The following is a 23,698-nucleotide window of genomic DNA, read 5'->3' as shown; positions in this document are numbered from 1 at the left end:
GAAAATTACATGTCCTGCACAATAATTTTTTTTCAGGTATCTCCAATACTTTCAGAGTCAAATTTCATTGTTTGGCAGTTCTGAATCATTAAAGACCACATCCTGATATAAGATTCTGCATCAGTAACATATATGGAAATTCTGAAGCTGGTGAGAAATCTAGTCAAAACCAATGTATGGGTAGAGTTTTGGCTTGAGAAGAATGTGTGCAACTAACTTATGTTAGGACAACTTTGAGGAGGATTATCTATTGTAAGATCTGTATTTTAGGTAGCCAAGTCATACCAACTCAGAAACTCAAAGCTCCTGGGGAACCTTGGCTCTTGGAGTCTATCAGAGAGATTATAGCACTACCACTCTGCACTCTATACCACAAGTCTTAGAAGTTCTGTTTTCCTTACTAGTTCCACTGCTATTTTCATGCAATACAAGCAAAGCACCTCAAATAACAACCAGTTAACACAAATAAGCTTCATTTTAATTTCTTACAGAAGCACACAGAGTAAATCTTGAATTAAATGATATTCTGGGACAGTGCTATTTCAAGAGGTCCAACAGGGACAGTATTTTGAAATAAAGACCCACATGGTGTGAAAACCACAAGCCTTTTTCTCTTCCTACATACAGGCAGCTCTGACTCTCCCAGAAAGAAGAACACACATTGAGAGCAGAACAGCAGACGTGATGACACAATGAGATGCGATACAGATATCATTTGCTAAGCAGACTCTTGAAGTCTGGAAGGCAAGCTTCCCTGCCATCACTTGTTTCATTCCCTGCTTCATCCTTTCCAGACCTGGGAAACTCAAGAACTAATTACACAGCCAAAGACACCCTCAGCAGTGAGATATCTTTGGGGTATTTTTTTGGTCCACTAGAAATTAACTGTCCTACCAAGAAAAAATGCACTTTCCTCTAGCCCCATTCCCACGCACACTCCCTACAGCTACTTCCACCCACGCTACAGCTCTTTTTAACTGTGTTTAAAAAGCTGAGAGCGAGAGAAATGTGCTGCTGCTGCTGGTGCTCCTCCTCCTCAGGTGGGCGGGTTGGTAGCTGGTCAGTTTTCTGCAGCATTTCTCATTGCTAAACGCGTGGGAGGCTGAGAGCAGAAAGGGAAGGAAGCGGGTCCTCTTAGGAAGGGAGGCGTACCAAAGCGAGTGGGAAGCAAATAGCCCCTTCCCACCTGCACATGTGCAATTATATGCAATTGAAAAACTAACACAATAGATCTGCAAGCAGAGGTTGCCAAGCTGTAGTCCTAAAAGGTATCAAGCAGCTTGGGTCTCAAAGCCAAAGTCGGGGGTGACCAGATCTCTGGGAAGATAGCATTTTTCACCCACGGAGAACAGGCTCGTGGGGAGGAAAAGGAGGAGGGAAGAGGGCGTTCCTTACAGTTATGGCTTTGTACGTAGGTGGAGGGTGGTTCGGGGAGAGGAGTGACAGATTGCTTGTGGCAGCAGGGAAGAAAGATGTAGGAGGGTGTTTGCCCAGGGTCCCGTCTCACCCAGGGGGTTCTGGCAGGGTGGCTGCAGCACGAGTGCTGTGTCTAAGCCGGGCTGGTGGGAGGAGAGGAGCTCACTGCTGGATGGACCTCGCTTGGAGCCTCTCTCCCTTGTCTCACCAACACGGCAGCATCTGCAGCAGCACCCGGCCACTCCCACACTTTCCAAGGCGCTCTCCGAGGCCAAAAAGAAAACGAAAACTGCTTCGCTCACACAGTTTCATTATGGATTTGCTTTCAGCCTTTTCCAAACACTTTCTAGTTCCCCGCTGATAAGATGTAAATTAACTGATGAAGAAAAAAAGAGAAAAATGGAAGTTGATTTTTTTTCCTCCCTCACACCCTTTCTTCTTACAGGAGAAATTCACTACTGCATTAGCTGTATGCCCTCATCCCAAATCTATGATATCAGATGTTGTATGACTACATGATCAAAGGTCTCTGACCAAAAGCCCTGGGGAAGCACAGTGTTCATATGAGATTACTCAGGTTACAGACAAAAGCAAAAGTTTGTTTCTCCATATCACAAGATGTTTAAGTCCTCACCTGGGGTTGGCCTGCTGTTAAGAGAGTGAAGAAACAGATTCGTTTTCTGCTTATTTTAAGTCTACTTCTGCTCTTAGTTATGCCCCTGAGCCTTTACTATTAGGTACCCAAGCTGGCATGAGGGAATTTCAGCCTGTGACACCTGTTTTAGAGGGCTGTCAAGTGAGTCTGGACTCAGAAATAACAATGTGAGGATTGTCTGTCAGCACAGTAACAACCAGTTAGCAGGCATGAACTGGAAATTTTCCCATTCTGTTCCTCAAACCTTCCCAGACTAATTTTCCCTTAACCTTCACACACTGTAAGGATGCACTTACTAACCACACATACAGAAATGAGGTGCCAGCTGTTAGACCAGCAGAGCAAAAGCTTGGATTTACAGCAAACCTGGATTCAGCAGCATGGTACATGATGAAGTACTTGTACCATTTATTATCTGGTCTTGGTCAACTACTCTGGGAGCTCTCAGAGGCAAATGCTAGGCACAAATTAATGGTTAACTAGGGGTGCACAGGTGGCACACAGAATGCAGCTGAACTGCTCTTGGAATCCTACCTGAGAGCAAGAGCTCCCACATTCTAAAGTTATGTGTTTTTCTGGAAAAGAAAAATAAAACAAAACAAAACAAAAACCAAAAAAAACACCCCAAAAACAAAAAAACCCAAACCAGAAACAAAACCTGAAAACATCTGCTCAACTCTAAAGACCTCCTACAGTCTGCAACTTGTTTTCTCTTTTCAAACCTGCTGAATGTGCTGCCAGGAAATTTCTCTAGGGGGAGGAATTACAACCTGCTTATCCTTCTGGCTATTGCACTTACAGACTCTCAGTTCCCATCCAGTATGGTGCAGCCCTCTTTGCCAATAGTAAAATAATCCATAAATTCCCAGGTTAAAGGTCGTCTAATTCTGCTTATTCTCAGGCAACTCCATTATATTAACTATTTTTCCACTATCAACTTAGAGAACTCTTTTATTTATTTTTTAGAAAGCATTTTCACTTTGATATTCCACTCTGGAAAAAAAAAAAAAAAGTGTGTTCAGGAGGACTATTGAAAAACAGGATGATATCTGAGTTGCTTTTTGGACAGGACTACATTTAGCTAAATGGCTGTGAAAAAAATAGCAGTTTTCTAATACCTATGAATCCCCTGCTCCTAAAAAATCTATAGGTAAACTCAAGCCATCATCAGCAGGTTTAAAAATGAAGGCTCAATGAAGATGCCTCTTCTGTTACCACTACTTCTTCATAAAAATTGCTTAAAAAAAAAAAAAAAAGGAATGAAATCAGTAGTTGTCTCAAGGCAAGGCTTGCTGTTACTTCACTGTTGACAAAGGAGTAGGCCCACTTGTGTCCTAAATCAGACATAGAGCTGTAAGGCCACAAAGGGTTTACACCATTATTTACACTGAGGACAGGAGGAGAGCAGATCAAAATCAGGATAACTAAAAGATTAATCAGATCACCAGCTTCTTTTGGACCCCCAGTAACAGACACCCCCTGTAATCATTCCTGATCACAGCCTTGCCCATGTGCAGGTGGAATTTGTTAGCTTTCCAGGGGTTTCAAACAGCCTCCACCTGCTCTTACACAAGGTGAGCTTCTACACAGCCATTTCTTCATCCTCACAACAACAACAACAAAGAGATTATCCCATAGAAAAGTTACTTTCATATTCTTCTGTGAAATGCAGAGACTTTTAGTCACAGGAAATGTGAAACAAAAATGTTACCTGCTTATCAAACACTTTAATTAGTAATGCTTGGATGAGAGCTACAGAGTTATCCTCAAAAATATATATTTTTAAATACATATCTAAGGGTTCAGGTCTGCCAACTGTGATAATTTGGTGTCATTTAGCCTGGTTTAGATTTAATTGCATGGCACTTGTAATTATGCAAAGCTGCATATAGGGCTGTCTGCACACAACATGACACCAATAATCTGCATCACTGATTATCATATAACGTTTAGGTGAAAGTTTGAATAGCCAGGATCACCTAATGAATTCATGCAATTAATTAGTTTGCAGTAGACAGTCTCCCAGGATCTGCAAGAACACCTCATGTCCTGTTCTCAGTTATTTTTTGTCCACATTGTGCAAGACTGAAAACTGAGACTGCATTAATACAGAAATGTTCTGTATTTTTTCTGGTGCCTATTTAGTTTGATTAAAATTTTTATAACCAGATTTAATATACTCTGAGAGTCACTGCAACAGAAATGCCAACACAAATGATGTGTTATAAGCAGCAGCTGAATAATTTTATAAATAAAGAGCAAGGTTGCCCTCTGGAGACTTCTTTAGAAGTGCTTCTGACAGCTAGAACTTTTTTTCTTCTTCCAGCAAAATAAATTTGCTAAAAAGGTTTTAAGATTTTATTTTTCTTTTAAGTACAAATATGAATCAAGGCAGCTGATGCTAACACCTTGTTACACCAAGATATGATGAAGATACATTTCAACCTAATGCACTGTATTGTCATTTACTCCATGGTTCATCATGTCTTTTCAGTATCAGTCTCATGTGTCAGCCTAAAAAAAACATTTATGGAATGGTCTTAGTTACTGAAATCAAAGTGAATTTTGTATTATTGACTCCTAGCGTGATAAACTGCCAAGTGCCTTAATAATTTATTTTTTTTTAAACAGGCAATTTTCACAGTTGCAATTTCTGAGTGTGTTTATGCTGAACAAGCAGGCTGTATTTGAGCTCACAGTTGTCTGTAGCTACTGTTGGGGCAGTAACTCAGTGCTAATTACTAATCTTAATGTATTTACCTTGGCGGACAAGCAGTTCTTGGTGGGATGTTACACTGGAGCGGCTCCTAAATCCCACCTCGCTCGCTGTCCGTGTGTCAGGAACTGTGAGGGCAGCACAGCGTGACTGCTCTTTCAGGAAAAGCATGAAGAGAGGTCAGAAATAATGAAACCACTAACAAACCGGGAGGTCAGAAATAAAAAAACCAAACAACAAATCGCCTAAATGCAGCTCCAGCGAGCAAAGCTCAGCTCCGAAGCCAGTTTGGCAATGCCAGCTTTCCCCACCTTGAGCCGCAAGCAGCACGGGCGATGTTATTGCTACACGCGGCATTGCTCGCTTCACCGCTAAAGCGGCTGCATCACCAGATGCCCTCACAGCACGCGGGCTTATCCAGGACGGGGAGCAGCAGCAGGTGAGGAATCTGCCCTGGCTACCGGGAAGGGGCTGGCAGTGGGGGCGAGCAGGCGGGCGAGCTCCCCTCATGAGCCGGGGCCGCCGCCGGCCCTCAGCGCGCCGCGCATGCGCGCCGCGGGTGCCGCCGAGCCGTGAGGGAGCGGTGCCGCCATGGCGGGCCGGGCGCTGAAGGCGCTGCCCAGGTAACGGGGGCCGCCCTGAGGGGCCGCAGCGGCGGCGGGGAGCGAGGGGAGCGGCGGCCCGGGCCGGCCGGGGATCGGCGCCCCGCAGCTGCTGCGAGTTATACTTGGGCCTACATCAGCCAGGCCTTCACTAACTTTCACCTTCAGAAGCGAGCACGCGATTAAAAAACAGCTTAGCGTGCCGCGGCACTAACGTGTGACACGGGTTTGTGCGCTGAAATGTGAAGTTACTCGCTCCAGCTGTGATGTGTGGCCAGCACAGCTTTCGCTCAGTGGCCATTAATAAATAACAGCCTCATTGCTCAGACCAGTGGCGTGTTCACAAAGTTTGGCAGCGTGGGTGTCTCCTGTCACCCACAGAAGCACGAGCACTGTGCGAGCTCTTACACAAACCCTGTGTAAATATGTGTAAAACTTGTGTACACACCAGAGCAGGTTTGTGTCATGGAAGCTCTTGGAAATAGACGCAGGTTCTAGACAATACTTTATTTTTTTATTTTTTTTTTAAGTCAATATTTACACGTGCTGTAAATCCTTAAAAGACACACAATCATATCTCCCAGCCCCTCTGTCCTGGTATTTTTAGGTTCTCCTAACTTGAAAACAGTAGCAGCTGGCATTGGTATCTATCTGTTTACTAGTATGCGAATTATTTCCGACTGTTTCAATAAAAAAGAATTGTTCCCTAATTGAATTGATTCTAATCAGGGAAGTAGTACAGCGAGTTCTCAAATTTTTCTGGTACTGCTTTGGTGAACCCAGCAGTCATATATTTGGGGAATCATGTGTCTGGTGTATGGTTTTAGCTGATTTTTTAATGTTTCTTTTTCAGGCTAAGGGCACTCAACAGACTGCAAGTAATATTACAACATTTGGTAAGGACAGCATAATGTTTGACTGAATTGGAAGCATTCAGGACTCTTTAACTCCCCTGAGGCACACAGTGGTTCTGAACACTGTCATTTATTGCTCAGCCATAATATTGCCCACATCTTTGAGCACTTTGTTACAGGTGTCTGTTATACTGTAAATTAAAGCTTGGTTATTTTGGCTTTACTTTATAGAAATTTCTTTACTTCAGAGATAGTTTTTGTGTTAGCATACATAAATTCTTTAAATATCATCCCATTGCAAGTGTGAAAATAGTTCAGGGGATTTGTTTTCTACTGTTAAAAGTTACTTAAAGCAGGGTGTACATTTGGGTTTGCACTGTCAAACTACCAGCAAGGATATATGGAACTGTCATTGTTCTAACTGCTGCAAGTATTTTCAGAATGTCAGTTTTAAGGAACCATGGGTTTGTGTTTTCTTAGTAGGGTGGGGAATTGTTTGGTTGGTTTTGGTGTTTTTGTGTGTATGTTTGTGTTTCTGTTGTAAATTTTATTTAAGTGAACTCAAAATGTTATTGTAAAATAGTGCGTGGTCCAAAAATTTGTCTGAGGTTTATTACTCTGAAGGACTCAAAGTATGTTCCAAAGAATTGTTTAGGAAATGCAAATAGAAGTACAGTGGGAAAAACTTAGCATACAATTCCAGAATGAATGGTTTGTGATCCTAAATAGTGTGTTTTGAGAATAAATTTCTATAAACACTTTTGTAAATATGTTTTTAAGTTACCTAGCTGATGACATTTGCTTTATTTATTTGTTTTTGCATGCACAGAAAATGTCTAAGCAAACAGATTCAACAGCAGAAGTGTTGTTGGAAAAGAAAGGAGGTGCAGGAATAATAACTTTGAACAGACCCAAGGCTCTTAATGCACTAAATCTGCCTATGATCCAACAAATTTATCCTCAAATAAAGGTTAGTAACTCCAATTCTACCCATCCACTATGTTATATGTTATTTGAAACCAATTTTAAAATGCAGTTAGACACTTCTTAGTGTTGAAAGTTCACTTCTAAAGTAGAAAATTTGTGTGAGTACAGTGAGCTGAGATTCATAGCATGGGAAAAACTAGACAGTTTCAAGCAAGATGGAAAGAGGAGACACATCAAAGAAACAAGCTGTCAGAGTGAAATTTAGCATCTCCATAGGTAAATGGACATCCATGTTTATACCAGGAATGAATTAAGAGCAAGCAGTGCTCAGCATTTGTGTGTTCCTTTTGGCAGCACCCACCTGGTCAGTTGGTACAAATTTCAACCTGTGCAGTGGTGTTGCCTCCTGATGGAGTGCATGTTTTGTGGGGAGGCTGCATGGCTGAAAATAAAAGATACCTGCCACTAGGAAGCAGGGGGCTGTCAGTGTCCTTCCTTAAATGAGAACTCATGGATTTACAGGCACTCTTTCTACAAGCTAGTGAAGTACCATGAGATTTAAAGCATGAAAACAGTCTCTTTTCATTTAATAATACTACTTATCATATGCACAGGATCAAATTCATTAGATCCTAGTGTTTGTGGGCTAGTAGTCTGATGCCTTTTGTTATTTATTTTTGAAGCACAGCCTGAAAAGGTGTCATAGTTTTTGATTTCTCTCAGTCCCTGTTTTGTGGGGTACTACCTTTCCCCAGAGGCTGGGAGTTGTGTACAAGTGTTTTTCTGAAATATGAAAGGCAGCTCTGCTGGTCTCTGCTCTCATGGTTGAACAGGATGCAGAAGTAGCAGAAGGACATTAACATCTCAAACTTCAGTTTAAGACAATCTATTTTAAAGTAGGGCTTGATTTTTGAAAAAGTAAAGTAAGAATTATAGACACTATACAGAGCAAGCATTATTTGCACAGATTTTAGTCTTATGTAGAAATGTTTTCTTCTTTTTAGACGTGGGAGCAAGATCCTGAAACTTTTCTAATAATTATAAAGGGAGCTGGAGGAAAAGCTTTTTGTGCTGGGGGTGACATCCGAGGTAAGGACTGTACTCAAACATTTGATGTCTTTCTCAGTCACTGCTTTGTGTTCATTTCCTTTGCTTACTGTAACTTGAATAAACAAAATCTTGCTAAGCAAGAATAAGAGATCAGTTGTGCTGACTCTCATGACACCTTGATGTGCAGATTCTATTTAAAGTATTTGTCAGGAGACAACTGTCAGGACAGTGTATGACAGAGTAAAAATTACATTTTTATGAATAACTGATAATAGCAATCAGTCATTTCAGGCAGGAGAGGGTTCTTGTCTCTGTATTTCTCTTCCCAGATTTTCATTACTGACAACTTCTTTCCAAGAAATTTGAAGGACTCTAGCAGATAGCTCTGATAGTATTGGATAATTTGTGTCTAATGTTTTAGATGGGTAGATACAGATCTGACAAGGGTGATGAATGTATCTGTGATTATTTTTTAGCTATGAACTGCAGGAAATCTCCAAAGTGTCAAAATTAGCAGTTGTTGTAAACTATAGGTAAACAAGTACCACAGGTTATTATAATAACAAGATGCAATAATATATTGAAATGTCATGCTCCAATTTACTTCTCCTTTTTAGTATTTAGAGTCTTCAGTATAGTCAGTTTTAAGTGACTGTTCTAAATGTTGGTATGAAAAATATCACAAATGAGTACTAGACATTAGGAGGGGTTAGAAAATCAACCACACCCTCACAAGTATGTGACAGACTCTCCAGAAAAATACAGTTAAATCAAATTTAAGGCTTATATTCATATTTAAATTTGAGCAATTTTTCTCAAATATAATAAAGCAGGATTAAGTTGGTTTCTATTTGTTGTAGGAAAAGACCCAACTTATGAGACATTATTTTCTTTTACTTGTCTTTTCTATTAAACTTACAATTATCTTCAGAATTTTTATTTCTCTTTAGCCATCACAGAAGCGGGGAAAGTTGGAGATAAACTGATACAAGATTTCTTCAGAGGAGAATATAGGCTGAACAATGCTATTGGTATGTTAATAGCAATTTCTGAAATAGTACAGTTTTCATAACACTGGCTTCAAATGTAAATTCATCTCTTTGATAATCTATTCAAGGCTGTGGTAACATCAGAGAAGTAGTATTTTTTTTTTTTTTTACCAGTAAAGTAACATATCCCATTTTTATACCTTGCATGCAGAATGTGTTTCTTTTGTTCAAGTTATTGTGACAGCTGCTTTATCCCATCCCATTGTTCTGGTTAGTTCTGTTTCCTCTGTGGAAGAATTAGTTTTAGCTGCAGACACTGCAGTTCTGCCCTAAGTATCATTGATCTGCTTCAAAGAAGACCTGAGGTAAAAATAGATGTGTGGAAAAATCATTAATATTCAGTCAGAAAGCAGAAGATCAAATTATATTAAGGCTTTTCATTTAAATAGACTGCATGAAAGACTAGGGCTGCATAACTCAGGAGTGAGCTGCCTTAGTTTATTGCAAAGTCACTGGGTGAAATTCAGCAGAGTAAAGCATATTAATAAAGGATATTAATTCTTTAGGGTAAAAGTCAAGAGTTGAAGGTTTTGATGAGAAGAAATTACTCCAAACATATTTTAATTGAATACAGTTTGAGTTTTAACATATGGTATCCAGTGTTAGTCACTACAGGAGGAGAGGTGGTGTTGCTTATATTGACAGAAGAGCACAGCTAATAGAGTAATTCCTGAAAGGTTATTTTAACTTAGTTTAACAGTTTCAGCACTGAGGATACTTGTCATATACCTTTCTTTCCTTCACCAATACAAGGCAAAAAAATAGTTTAAGTTTTCACATAGTTGGGGAAAAAATAGTATTATCTTGTCAGTTGAACTTGATGATGATTCTGTTGCAAGGGTACAATAATTTAAAAGTCTGTTATCTTTTTAAATTTTTTTTTAATTATTAGGGGTTCAATATCTCTAATGCAATTACAATTGTAATTAATTATGTAATGTAATTACAAAACTGGACTTTTGATAGCTTTAATATGGTTGTATTCCTTTAAGACTGAGATTTCTGCTAAAAAATTTATTTAGATCTTACATTTTACAACTTAAAACAGTGGGGAGCTGCTTTCACAGCATTGCTGTGAAAATATAGAAATTTGGTTCAGGGGGTAGCATCTACAGCCCATGCATTAGCTTGTATATTTATGTAAGAACAAAATTCAAAATACAATTCTCTTAACATTTTCTAACTACTAATTTGAAGGATTGAACTGTCTTTTAAAATAGTTTTGTTCAAAACAAGGCTCTGTATAGTTGTTACAGAAAAACTTGCAACATGGTTGCAGGGGATACCTGTATCAGTCTTCTTTTTGGACTGTAAGTCTGACCTGAAAACACTGAATGCAAGGCAGCTGTTTCATTCACAGTGAAGTTCTGAATCTTTCCATGAATGATAATTGAAAGCATTGGGGCTTTAGTTTTATGCTTTCTAAAGGCCCCAACAGATGAACTTGGTAATTCAGGACATTATCACGTGAACCTGCCAGCACCATGCTCAGGGTTGTATGCAAGAGCTGGCAGGACAGAACATGCCTGCATTGCAGAATTTATAGTCACATTGTGACTGGAACCCACCCATGCTTCTGATTTTGTAGTAATGCACTGAAGGGCTGGAGCACACCCTTTTCTTGTAATCCAGACTGTGAGAGGGGGTGAAGGGGCATCTGCTGTGTCCCAACATCAGACAGGGTTATTTATACTGGCTAAACTGTCAGGTGCTCACATAACAAACAGTACAGTGTTTGATACCTGTATAATGTTCTCTTACAACACTCACAATCCAGTAAATCAGAAACTGGTGTTTGTTTTCATTTCTTAAGAATTACATGAGGTGCCTTCAGTAAGATGATAATATGATTGCTGTTTAAATTCCCATTTATTTTCTGTGGCTCTTGCTGAAGTAAGAGATGGGGAAACATGTCTTGTGGCAGCTGATCACAGGTCCACTCCTGAAAAAGATGGATGATTGTTTTCCTTTACATTTTTTTCAGGCACCTGCAAGAAGCCGTATGTGGCACTTATAGATGGCATTACAATGGGAGGGGTAAGTTAAGGAGTTTGGTGTGCTACCTGACAGATTGTTTTAAAACCATGTCACTTGTGCTGTGAGTTGAATGAAGGGCACTCAAGACAGTTCCACCATGTGGACTGAAGAACAAGCCTCATAATCTGAACCTTAATCTTTTGCTTGTCTAGGTTCACTGCTGCTCTTGTAGGGCCTCTGCTGTTCCTTGATTGCTAATACAGGTGCTTTCCCTAGGAAAAGAGCAGAATCCCCTCTCTGCTGGAATCAGCCCTCACAAGGGTTCTCAGAATACTGAGGGGGAGCTTATATATCATACAAAAGCTGAGAGTAGTTCTCCATTCTAAGTGTATTAAAAATAGAATAGCATAGAATGTATAAAAATACATTTAAATAGCAACTCTTTGAAAAATTGGGAAAATTCCAAGCTACACCTTAACAGGCATTCGCAAGTTCTATATTTTTCCAGCAAATAATCTGGAAATTCATCTACTTTCTCACCTCTGTAGTACTTTTAAAACATCATTTGTGGGATCTTGATTCCACACACACCTCACCCAGGGCTGCACCTTATTAGTAAAGCAACATAGAGAAGATTCCATCATACTGCTATTTATACTTAATGTTAATAATTATTTCAGCAATTGTTGTCTGTAAACACCGTAAGTAGATAGTTGTCAGGGCAATGGCATTGTTTTTTTACATGCTAAAATTCTGTTTTAGTGAGTTTCACATCTGTAGGATATATTTGCACCATATCAGAGAGGGGACTAAAATAATCCTCAGTTATTTTGAACAATGAGTTTAAGTATGAAGCCTGTCTGCTGTGTCACTGCTTAGGTTTGTATTGTTTTCTGGCATGTCCCTATGATATGGGTGTAGAGTCTATTTAAATAAAGTTTGTTAAAGATAGATGTGAGAAGTGGAACACTACATGACCTGTGACCTGTCATGACTCTTTCCTTTTCATCTTTCCTTACACATTTCATTTGTCTGCTTTGGATTGCTCAGCTTGTGATCTAAGCACCCAGTAGCTCTTGCATTTTGCTTCTTTGCTACCGTGCCCCAAAGATCTCAGCTAGAGAGACACTCCCCCCAGCCTGGCATACATACATTGTTTCCAGCATAAGAGGAATTTGTTCTGTAGCTCTTCTTGCAGAAAAAGTACTTTATTGATGTAGGAGTCCTGAAGGTTCATAGTTAAGAGCTAGGGAGTCCATTTATTTTATGGACTTTTGAATAAAAGGATGGAAAGCTATGAATGAGCAAAATTGCCCAGCAGCCAGTATCTTTCTAAAGGTCCTGCAGATGGCTTGTTATGACTGTGGCCTGAGCAGGAATAGAATTTTGTCCTTTGAAAGGAAAGTGTATTTTTGGACTGAAAAGAACATAATGGAGTCAGATGATCCTGCATTACCAAGATTCTTTATGAATTCTCTTTCCTCTAATGAGCTTTTAAAAGACAGCAGTTAGCCTGAAACTGTATTTTGGGTAACCAAATTTTAGTGTAGGATCCCCACATTTCAGTGGGACTGTGACCGAGTTTAACTGCCATTAGGATTTGAATGACAACTTAACTTGCTCATCATATACTAGAAGTAGCAATTATCTTTACTTATGGGTAGGGGGTTAGATTTTGAGTCATGGAGTATGCAGCCCAATATAGGGAAACTGAGTTAAAGATCACAGAAGTGTGTTAGAAACTCAGTTACTATTTGTTTGGATAGTAAAAGTTGCTACCAGTGCAGAGATGCCATAGATCTGTGCTAGTAAAACCTGGAATTTTATCCAAAAAACAAACTGCTTCCACTTCATTATTGGCTGGGCGCTGGTAGATGGCTTTGGGAGCTTCTGTAGCCACCAGATGGGGCTGTGGAGCTTGTTCTCATCAACTTTTCTGTTCTGTTGTTCATCAAAAATTGATATTCAGTATAAATGTATCTTTCATCTTTTTGTACTTATTTGGAGCAGTAAATTCAAATTTGCAAGACAAATTTGTTAGAAGCAAAGGTGACTGCAGCTTTGGCACAAAATATATTACTGCGTCAGATATTCTCTCTAAGAGGCAAAAAGGTTCATAAAGTTGTTTTTGAGACCTGTTTCAGAGCCAGATAAAGCCCAATAGATAGATTGAATGGTGGCTTTTCAATGATTTGGCTTGGAATTCAAGGAGAATATTGACAGAGGAAATAAAAAGAAAAACTGGGCATAGACCTTGGAAGTTGGTGAAAATAGCCGAAGTCACTGGATTAAATGAAAACAATTAAAAAATATGTAAAAAACCTCAAGTAGCTTTTCAAAATGAGAAGTAAATTTTCAGGAGCAAAGGCCATTACTTTTCGTTTATAGAAGAATCTGTACAGTATAAATGAAGTACCCTTTTTTGCAGGGTATATTCTAGACCATGCAGGATTTAGAGATGTCCTGAGCCTGGCTTTATTTCAGAACCACAATGCTAAATACCCATCAGTGTCACACTCACCTCTCTGTACATCTCATACTTTTTGACAGTAAGAGGCTTGGTGTTCAGACAGGCCTCTGGCAATCAATTTCACAATTGAATGTTGTGCTTTGTGAAAAGCAACTTGTTGCTGTTTCAGGACTATTGTCTAATATTATTAAATGCTTACATGTTTATCATTGACACCCAATGAGAGCCCCAAATGCTTATTTTTTTACTGATGTGTAAAGAGAATGTTGCTCAAATATAGGAATTCTTGGCCTTGGACAATTTTCTACAGGATTTAATCCTTTAGTCTGGCCTCTTATGCAATGTATTTGCTAAGTTTCTTTTAGCCTTGCTTTGAAAATTTAGGCTTTTAGTTTTAGGATGAGAAAACATCTTCCTGTGGGGGAAGTAGGTTTTAACTTACATTTAAACAACATTTTCAGTGCAGAAATAAGTTCAGTAGAGTTGCTAACTCTCTTAAATCCTTTGTAAAGCACTGTGCTTTGTTACTCCACGCATCTTATTTTCCTATCTTCATATTTAGAAAGAATAATGGAAAGTTTTTTCTTCAGTGTAGTTTGACCTGACCACATTTCCATCTCTGTCTCCCTCAGATTGTGGGGCCCAGTCTGTGAGAGCAATAGCAGCACACAGGACTGACTCCTTTGGTCTTTGCTCAGAGAAGGACCTCAGGAGTACAGACTGGGAGAAGAAATCACCCTGTGGCTGGGTCTGTGGGTTCATGAGTGGCTTTGCTTTAGCTTAGTCACCACACTTGGCAGTATGGGTTTTTGGGCAAGGTCTTTTACTTACACTGAGAGTCTACATCTTAGTTATTTACTCAGAGTTTCTTTAGGGTGACTATTGCACAGTAGAATTTTCTTAGGAACTGTGTGAGTGTTACTCTCTTGTGTAGTAATGTGAAAAATGTTAAGCTTTAGACTACAGCTTTAGAGCTGGGAGGAACATCAGGATCATTCTTTTGCACTTGCTTTAGGGTTAAGTACAGCTAGATGACTGCTTAGCTGTTTTTCACCTAATACACTCAGAACTCTCCAACAGCAAGATATGCCACCTGAGTGCTTAGCTATTCATTCAAGCTTGGTTTCCCTAGTGTCTAATTTAAGTCTTTAGTATGTGCAATCAGTATATTCCAGTCTTAGTCACAGCTCTCTGTGGACATTTTGAGATACTTGCACTCCTTGCTCCTAGTCCTCTCTCTTTAATAGGGATAAGGATAGCTGTTCAGCCTTTGTTACAGATTAAGTCTGTTAGTCTTCCTGCAATCCTCTGGAATCTCTCCCATTTGTGTACTTTACAGTTCATTGCTAGAAACCATACAATATTTCAGCTGGAGGATTCATCAGCACCAAGTAGAGCAGAATAATTATCCTTCCTATATTACAGACATACTGTGTCACAAATAGTCCATGTAAATAGCAGTTTTGAAAGCATCCAGTCCAAGGAGGCCAGCACTTCTAGTTATTCCCAAAACTGTTACTGTCACCTCTTTCCTCATTGCCTAACATAAACTTTCATCACAGTACATTTCTTTATTGCTTACCTTTTACCAGTTTGAAGTCTTCTTTCTTGTACTGAACTCATTTGTCAAAGAGTCAGTTTTGCACAGCCACCCTTTTCTCCAGAGACTACAGAAAAAAGCCAAGTAATCCTTCTCTCTAAATTTCAAGAAACCCAAGTGCCAGATGATGATGAGGCTGGTGAGGCTGCCCAGGTGTAGTGAGTCTAGGCTGAGTGTTCCCACTCAGCTTTTGGCTGCCTGCTAGTGCAGACTCTGCTGTAGTGTGATACCTTCAGTAGTTCTTTTCACAACAGCACTGACTTATTTCTACTAATTACATGGTTGCTGTGAACCCCTAAAAACATCTAGGCATTTATTCCATGGGAAGCATACTTACCATCTCTGTATTTGATTACACCTTCCTAAGTGTAGTTATTTTCATTTTGTTAGCTTCTCCAAAGTGGGATGGTTTTGAATCTTGCCCTTCAAAGTGTTTGCCTTCCCCAAAAGTAAACTGTGAATTACAGAAATCTTTGTTACCTTTTCATCCAAGCAGATAATGAAGCTGTCAAGTGAAATGTCATTAATGATTGGCCCTGCATGACCTGAGCTTTGCAATTTGCAATTTTTATTGCAAATAAAACTTAATATTGTTTCAGAGAATGGTGCCCTCCATTTCTCAGTGATTGCATCTAGGCTGTGCTTCCCTTGTTTGTGAAAGGAAACAATGTTGTGGATTTACATTTACACTTTAGCAGGATTTGGTCAACAGTTCTTATCACATTAATATTTGTTCTCAAGTAAATTGGTAGTGATGTCATAAGCAGCTTGTATGTTATCCATTTTAGTCAATAGAATTTTAGTACACAAAGGAGCTGGAGTTGACCAATAGCTGTCCTTATCCTGTTCCGTTTTTATCCAGATTGTGCAGTTGTAACTCTAGGAATTCTCCTCACTACTAACATGTATCTATTCATATAAGTTGTGTGCATGCAACTTCTACTCAGAAGTGTAGGCAGCAGCATTTGAGACCAACATTCAAAAACGAGGAAACATTAGGGTTCAACATATCTATAAAATCTCACAGGAATTTGCATTTACAAGTGGATGATGCCCACAGAACAAAGCTATTCATTTGTGGTTTAATTTGGGGTGCAAATTTTTTTGCACATCATGGAAATTCTGCTTAATAGGTATCAATATGCACATGTACATGTAGGACTTGGGGTGACTAGCGTCAGCATATGAAAGTTCATGAAAAATTATGATTTTGCAGAGTATCCTTTTTTACTGTAATGGATATTATTACCCTTTTAGCTCTTTTTAAAGCTAGGAAACTGGAACCTAGAAATGTCAGTATTTCTTGGGACTTCTCCCGATTCTTACTTTTTTTTTTCCTTTTTATAAGTATGTCATGCCTCTTGTCAGCCATCACACACTGGGCCATCTTTGGTTTTGTTTTAATTTGCACTCTAAAATCAGCCCTGAAGTAAAAGTAATTGTCATACTAAATCTAGATAAGCTGCTTTCCAATTCTCTCCCTGCCCGTCCCCCTCTCCCCCTCCCTCGTGCCTGTGTACCACAGAGAAGCTTGTGCCCTGTTTTGTTGTCAGTGCTTCAAAGCTGCAGGCAGCTTTTACTGTGAAATAGAATACAGATTTTGCAAGTACAAACAAATAGTTTTGAGACTGACTTGTGCACTACTTATCTTCTGAAATATGGGGTGTTGAGAACAATGCTGAGGCAACCCTAAGAAAGGGTTCACTCCTTGCTGCTGCTGCAGTCTCTTTGCCATCTGGCCACGCTGCTCTGCCTGCTTGGCTCTGGGTTATGATCCCAGGGATAAATGGTGCTCTTCATTCTGTGGCTAATCGGACTAGAATGTCAGCAGCTCTTGACATCAACAAAAAGTAACCACTGAATGCTCAATCATTTGCACGTGATGTTATTCCCCAAAGGGCTTATCATAAAGCACTGCCTTGAATACAGGTCTTTTAAATTATAGCTCAGTACTGGTACAGCAAATAAAACTCCTTTTCTCTCCCTCTTCTTACTCTACAATGACTGAAATTTTTGCTGGCTTCTGCACATACTTGTCTTTCCATTTACCACCAGACTCTTGCATGCTGAAAGTGTCTCCATTTTTCTTTAATTCTAGGCCTTCGTGTACCTACCTAGCTTCACATTGAGAATTATCTCATTATTTTCTTCCCCTTCCCTTTATTATAGATCAAGGAGTAAACGTTCTAAAGGAAATTGTCTTTGCCTGCTCCTCTGTCCTTTCATATTTCTGCTCATTTTCCTCAATTCCTGAAGAATTTGAGTGCTCTTTTTCTCCTTGAGTTGTAAGGCTTTCAATCAGTCTTACAATTCCTAAGCACTTTTTTCAGTAAATAGAACATCATTACAGAAATCCTCTGGATTCACTCCTGTTATTCCAAATATCTGTGCCACTGTTTAAATAAAGTTCCAATGCACTGATGGAAGGTGGTGGAACAGGTTCCCTCCCACTTGCCTGCCCTCCCTGCAGACATGAAGATTTGATGAGCTGGACACAGGAATTTCTTGCAGTAGCTACATTTTTAGGTGATACAAAGGGACAAGGGGAGAGCTTCCAGAATTTTAGAAACAATAAAAAGCAACATTTGCTATCTTTTTTTCTGAATACACATGACCAGTTATGCATAAAGAAACAAAATTGAGATAAAAAGAATACTTTAAAATATGAAACTAGAAAAAGTTGCACTTGTTACTAATGAAGAGCTATAGGCTTTTCAGATCCAGGTCTTCTTACATCTCCTTCTATTGCAGCACAGGTCCTGTGTCCATAAAAAATGCAGATTATGATAGGTACCCTAGTAAAAATTGTTTGTGATCACTGAAAATCTGGGCTGCCAGTCGAAAAATCAAACCAGGGCTTTTAAAAAGTCAACCTAAAATCTACTTGATAGAGGAAAATCACTGTAGCATCATCAGTGCATAGAATGGCCTATGTGTCTTTTTCTCTAGGTTCCCTGTGAGAAGAACATGACCTAAATGATTACTATTCATGTAATTGGATCAATTTGTTTAAATACTTAAGGCTCAGAAGAACAAATCTGAGACACCAGAAATTACTACAGATAATGTGTCCAGTCAGCTTGTTGTGCTTCTATGTGTCTCAGCTTGGACTGAGACTCTCAAGAACATAATCAGTATATAGAAATTAATATTTTATATTTAAATGACATAACATCAATATTTTATGTTTTAAAATGCCACACTAAATTATTGAAAAGTTTACAATACCCACTGTTTTTAATGATCTTTTTAAAATACTTGTATAGAGTTGATTTATTTGTCAGCAGCCAAAGATGATATTCTATGTCCAGATTGGTCTGTCACACTGCATTGCTCTGGTTCACTATGTCATCTTGTCTGTTAGTATCTACAGATGAAAATGGAATATACTCTTTGCAGTGGGCTATAACATTAATGACAAAGATTAATTTAGATTCAGTTTAAGATTCATTGTTTCTGGACACAGGGGTAATGCTCTTATATCCATGATTTTTTGATCCAACATAGCTATAAGCTCCTGCTGATTCCTGAATCAATTCCACTCACTTTGCCTTTGAAAACATTTTTGCTGCACCTTGGCTGTTTTTGCACATTTGTATGCAGACATACTTGCCCTTTGTTGTGTTATGCTCAATTGATTGCTACATTTCTTTTTATTTCTAGCTCTTCATGAGAAGCTATTCTCATGCAGTTAAAAATGTAAAAGGTGCAGTCACTTGATGGGAGCTGTTACAAAAGGGCTTTCACAGCAGTCAGTATTGATATTACCATAACACTGCTTACTCAAACAGCTAAAAATTATTTACCAACCTGGTGAAGGTTACACAAGCAACATCCCTGAAGACCTTTGCTATTTATATTTCTTTTATTGTGTTGCCTGAGCATTCCTAAGCAGTGATTCCTTAACAGTCTGAGTTAGATTATTTAGTGAATAGCCAAGAGTGATGTGTGGTTTTGCTGTGACACAGGTCTGCTTTTCTATATGTGAGCATGAAGGGAGTACTTATTTCAATCTTTGTAGTTCTCTGTTGTGGTGGCCCTCAATTTCTGAATAACTTCCCAAATGCTCTGATTTACTAAATGTGGGTTATTCTCAATTTTAGATAATACAGCCTGCGGGACACAAAAGATTCACAGTAGTTGTATTTAATTTCTGCATCTGTTGGTCACCTTGTTTTTCATTAGAAAAATAATTGTAATAAGGTTCTGTATTCATCATGAGCAAAAAAATGGAAATCAATGATAAAGTTTCTATACACAGTCACGTAATGACTTTTGAAATACAGCATTGAATGGGCAGTCCTGTATGGGAAGTAAAATTCAGATACTCTACATTCTTTTTTGTAAGCTTGTTGATGATTTCAGACTGAACTGTGTATAAAATTATGTGCCTCCCTGAGATATGCTGAGACTAACACAGCCCAGTGCTATGAAGAAGCTACTGTGAACAAAGTTAACTCTATCTCAGCCAATACCTGCCCAGTATAAATTGTTTGCTTGTTAAATTTCGTTATTCTCCTTAACTTCTAGTCTCATTCTGTAAGTACCCTTTAAAAATTCAAAATTCAGCTGTCAATGGAAAAAGAAGTTTTCAGCAGTAAAAGCCTGATTGACCATGGGAGTGCAATACCTTGGAGAAGTCTGAAAGAAGACATCAGCTTTAGTATATAAGATCATGAAAAGTCAAACTCTGACTGCAGAATATAGTATATTTTAATAAAGATATTATAGTGTTTAGACTTGTATGTGTAAATGCTGGAAGTACCTGGTGAAGTGAACACAGTCCAATTGAAGATTTTTAATGGTGTGAAGGGTCTCCTAGGGGGGGATTCTAGCTATGTAAGAGTTCAACTAAATAAAAACAAAATAAAATCAGAAAATCCAGAAATAATGGAGGAATGCATTTAGACTTCTGACTGGTTTGTTCCTTACACAGGATGTATTAAACTAATGAGTTTTAATCCTTTGTTTTAGATGTAGGAGGTTAAACATGCAGTGATGTATTAACCATTTGGAGAGTTACAAATAAACAAAAAGCATGTGAATACCAGTAAAGAAGTTACTGGGATTTGTACCATTAACTAATTTTTCTCTACAAATTTTATCTTAATATTGGATTATTTAGAAATGATCTTCAAAGAAGTAAGACCATATTTGCACCACTTTCTTCATAATGAATAAAAAGGAAATATAATTTTAGTCTTTTAAATATACATCTGAAATAAGGCTGTTATCTATGATACAAAACTCGGAGGCTGTCTAGAAAACAAATCCAATTATGGCTTAAGCATTTCAGAAAGAGAAATCTGATTTAATTACTTCTTTCAAATGAAAATTACAGCTTTCAACTTTCTATTATTAAAACTCAACATTTATTTTTATCACTCTAAAAAAAGAACAAGCTTGGAGGAGAAGCTCCCTTCATGGAATTCACACTTGAATCTTTGGTACTTAATACTCAAACCAAAAATTTGAGTCCTTATACAAAATTCTGATTGTCTAGAAAACAAGCCAGAAAAAATGCTTTGGAATAGATAGTATTTGTGCTTTCAGATATGGGATTAGAAGGACCAAAATGGACATGATTTTTATTTCATTATCTTTAGAAAAAGTTCATTATTGCTGAACATGCATAAAAATAAGAGCAGGCTTTACTTAGTGCAGTGAAAATATGCTATTATGACATTTAAAAAGTCACATTTCCATTTCATTTAAGGGTTCTGGAACTGGTTTAGGAGTGAACACAGATTTGCACATAGCTTTGCATTTTCAGGACAACTAAATACAGGCCCTTTGCTCTTGCTGCTGCTGCTGAGATGAGATCTGCCCAGTGCTCAGAGAAAGGGCTAAAGCACAGATAAGGGGTGAGACATAAGGTTTTACCCTGTGCCAATAAGATTCAGATGTTTGCTGAAATCCCATTTGCCTCCTTGGAACAGCAGTGCTTCCTGTGAATACATTTGGCTTAGTTCCTGAATATAAAATGGAGTTTGATAACCACTTACCCTGTGGGTGCATTTCTCGGGAAATTAAACTGGAATCTTAAAAACTTCATACATCTATATTAAAGCCCAACAGTGGCAGATAGTAATTTCACAGAACTAGAAAACATTACCAGATTTAGTTGTGTATCACCCTAGTGGAATAAATTAATTTCTTGCTGGGAAGAATTGTAAGAGAGGTCACAGAAGGGTGAGAGGAAATTTAGTTTATATTGAATTGAGATAACTTTAAAAAAATTAAAACCCAATCAAAGATCTCTGTAGATAAACAAAAGGAAAATAAGTTCTACATTCACCTTAAAAACCTTTCTTGTCCAAGTGTATATCACCCAATTAATCCCACTGTTTTTCATGGGAAGTATGAAATACCATGAAGATACTTGTGAAGACTAATAGCCTTAGTTGTTTAAAGTGCCCTTTTTCTAGTATTGAAACAATTTAAAATGTCATTTAAAATCCATTATATCCTCATCAGACACTGACTTCTTTTGGCCAATGATATTTAAGATATCTTAGTTTTAACATAAAACATGTATGGCTGAAAGGACTGAACAAAGGGAAAATTAACAGTGAGGAACAGAAGTAAATGGAAAGAATGGAAAGGAAAAAGAGAATATTTGTGTGAAACAATTGCTCGTGAAGTATTCAGCAGAGGGTCTTGTCTCCAGATAGGATCAAACACACATTTTTATTGACAAGTATCATGTAGGTAAACTTTGAGAAGTGAGACCTCAGTTTGTATGTTGTGGTTGTGCCCTATAATCTAAATATCCTTGGATTAATTCAAATATTATTACTAAGAAGTAGTAACTTCAGATAACCAGTTTTGGTTTATTTGTCAGTTTACCTCTTGGAAAATTTATCTAAATTAAATTTTTTTGTGTGAAGTGAATTTTCTTTTTTTAATTGGACCTTTTTGCTGCTTACTTCCTAAATCAGAAAACATGGCATAGGCAGCACCAGGAACTCTTCCAGTTTTGAGGGAAGTGTTTCATAAGGACAGGCTGGTAGAAAAGAGTGCTAGATACTTAGAAATGTGAATACCATTACTGATTTGGTGAGCACAAGTGCCTAGGATAAAAAGTGAGTTTCTAACTGCATGTTTTGAATTTTAATCAATAATGCCAAAGGCTTTTTCTGCTTGAAATACTTCTGTGTTTATAGTGTAGGTAATTATCACATTAGAAGAATAGTTAATTATTATTTCTTTTGAAAGCATTAGGATCACAACTTTGTGAAATTTATGTATTTTCAAAAAGTATTGGCTTTATTTTGTTGGTGATTTGAAGTATGTGCAAAAATTATAGGTAGAGTAACATTAGCAAAAGGATGTCAACTCCCTTGGTAGTCCAGTGGAGATAACAGAGTCACTCATGGTTTTCTGAAGTTACTCTCTGTGACTCACCCATCTTTCAAAGCATAGAAAGCTATTTCAGCCAAATCATGAAGATGATGTGATGATTTATTAGCATTTGAGCCATAAAAGGCCTTTTAATATTTTGTTGAGCTGCACATGATAAATCTTATATTATTTAAATTGTGAAGCAAAGAGGTGTGGTACATGGGATTGTGGTTATGTTTATTTTTACCAGCAATTTTATAACTCTGTCCTTTGCCTGTATAGGCAGGTTACATAGGATTGTGGTTATGATTATTACCAGTAATTTTATAATTGTGTCCTTTGCCTGTACAGGGAGTTGGAGTCTCAGTCCATGGACATTTTCGAGTTGCTACAGAAAAGACTGTTTTTGCCATGCCAGAAACAGCAATAGGTAAGTGATTTAACAAATTATCACCTGTTCATGTGTTTAGGGCTTCACTGTTTGTGTAATCAGGGTGAAATGTGTTTGACTGAATGTTTTGGTGGTAGGGAAAGAATTTTTAAAGGAAATTGGAGACAACCATATATCAAAAGTATTTTCTGTTAATTTACCATAAACTTGTCTGTGTTGGTAGTTGATCATTGAGGCTTTTAACTGTGTAGACTGACACAAGGGCTGTCAGGATAAAACTTATTATAAAATAACTAAGCCTTGCTACAGATGGAGGCAGATAAAGTCTAAAGCTCCCAGTGCAGGTACACCAGCTTTACCTTGGAATCTTGGTATGAGTCAAACTGGGTGTACTACAAGCTGCTCTGCAATGTTAATGAGACAGATTTTGGAATTCTAGCTTTCTTGTAGATTATTAATGTAGACCCATTACAATTGTGCAGAGATTGTGCCTAGGCAAGATCACAGTGTCTTCAGTGTTGCCTTTTTTTGTTTCAAACAGCAACATGTACCTTGAGTTTGCTAATGTTTGATCCTACAGTTTCTTTGTCGATTCTGAGAGGTACAAAAAAAGAAATGTATCCCAGAGCTACATAAAGATACAGATA

At 38.2% G+C, this 23,698-nt stretch overlaps 2 protein-coding genes across 3 annotated transcripts in view; one reads left to right on the top strand and one right to left on the bottom strand.

Annotated features, from left to right (window-relative positions):
* Positions 1 to 5,217, bottom strand: part of MFSD6 (major facilitator superfamily domain containing 6) — a 44,829-nt gene extending 39,612 nt beyond the window's left edge. The window contains exons 1-2 of one of the 2 annotated variants that reach the window (XM_079311770.1): positions 5,099 to 5,217; positions 4,832 to 4,915 (exon numbers count right to left, since the gene is read on the bottom strand). The gene's annotated coding sequence lies outside the window, so the exon portion shown is untranslated. Of the gene's footprint in view, positions 1 to 3,457; positions 3,564 to 4,831; positions 4,916 to 5,098 lie in introns of those variants that run through there. The other variant, XM_079311769.1, reaches the window with a different exon arrangement.
* Positions 5,218 to 5,305: 88 nt separating this feature from the next.
* The window catches only part of HIBCH (3-hydroxyisobutyryl-CoA hydrolase), a 37,785-nt gene continuing 19,392 nt past the window's right edge, over positions 5,306 to 23,698 (top strand). Inside the window, exons 1-7 of the mRNA XM_079311782.1 lie at positions 5,306 to 5,410; positions 6,243 to 6,285; positions 7,073 to 7,213; positions 8,175 to 8,259; positions 9,171 to 9,251; positions 11,254 to 11,306; positions 23,012 to 23,090. Coding sequence (XP_079167908.1) covers positions 5,379 to 5,410; positions 6,243 to 6,285; positions 7,073 to 7,213; positions 8,175 to 8,259; positions 9,171 to 9,251; positions 11,254 to 11,306; positions 23,012 to 23,090 — 514 coding nt within the window. The 5' untranslated portion in view covers positions 5,306 to 5,378. The remainder of the gene's footprint in view (positions 5,411 to 6,242; positions 6,286 to 7,072; positions 7,214 to 8,174; positions 8,260 to 9,170; positions 9,252 to 11,253; positions 11,307 to 23,011; positions 23,091 to 23,698) is intronic.

Source organism: Erithacus rubecula, assembly GCF_903797595.1.
Source record: "Erithacus rubecula genome assembly, chromosome: 8".
NCBI lineage: Eukaryota > Metazoa > Chordata > Aves > Passeriformes > Muscicapidae > Erithacus > Erithacus rubecula.
Note: the sequence above shows the minus strand (reverse complement) of the source record. Positions and strands in the feature narration are given on the sequence as shown.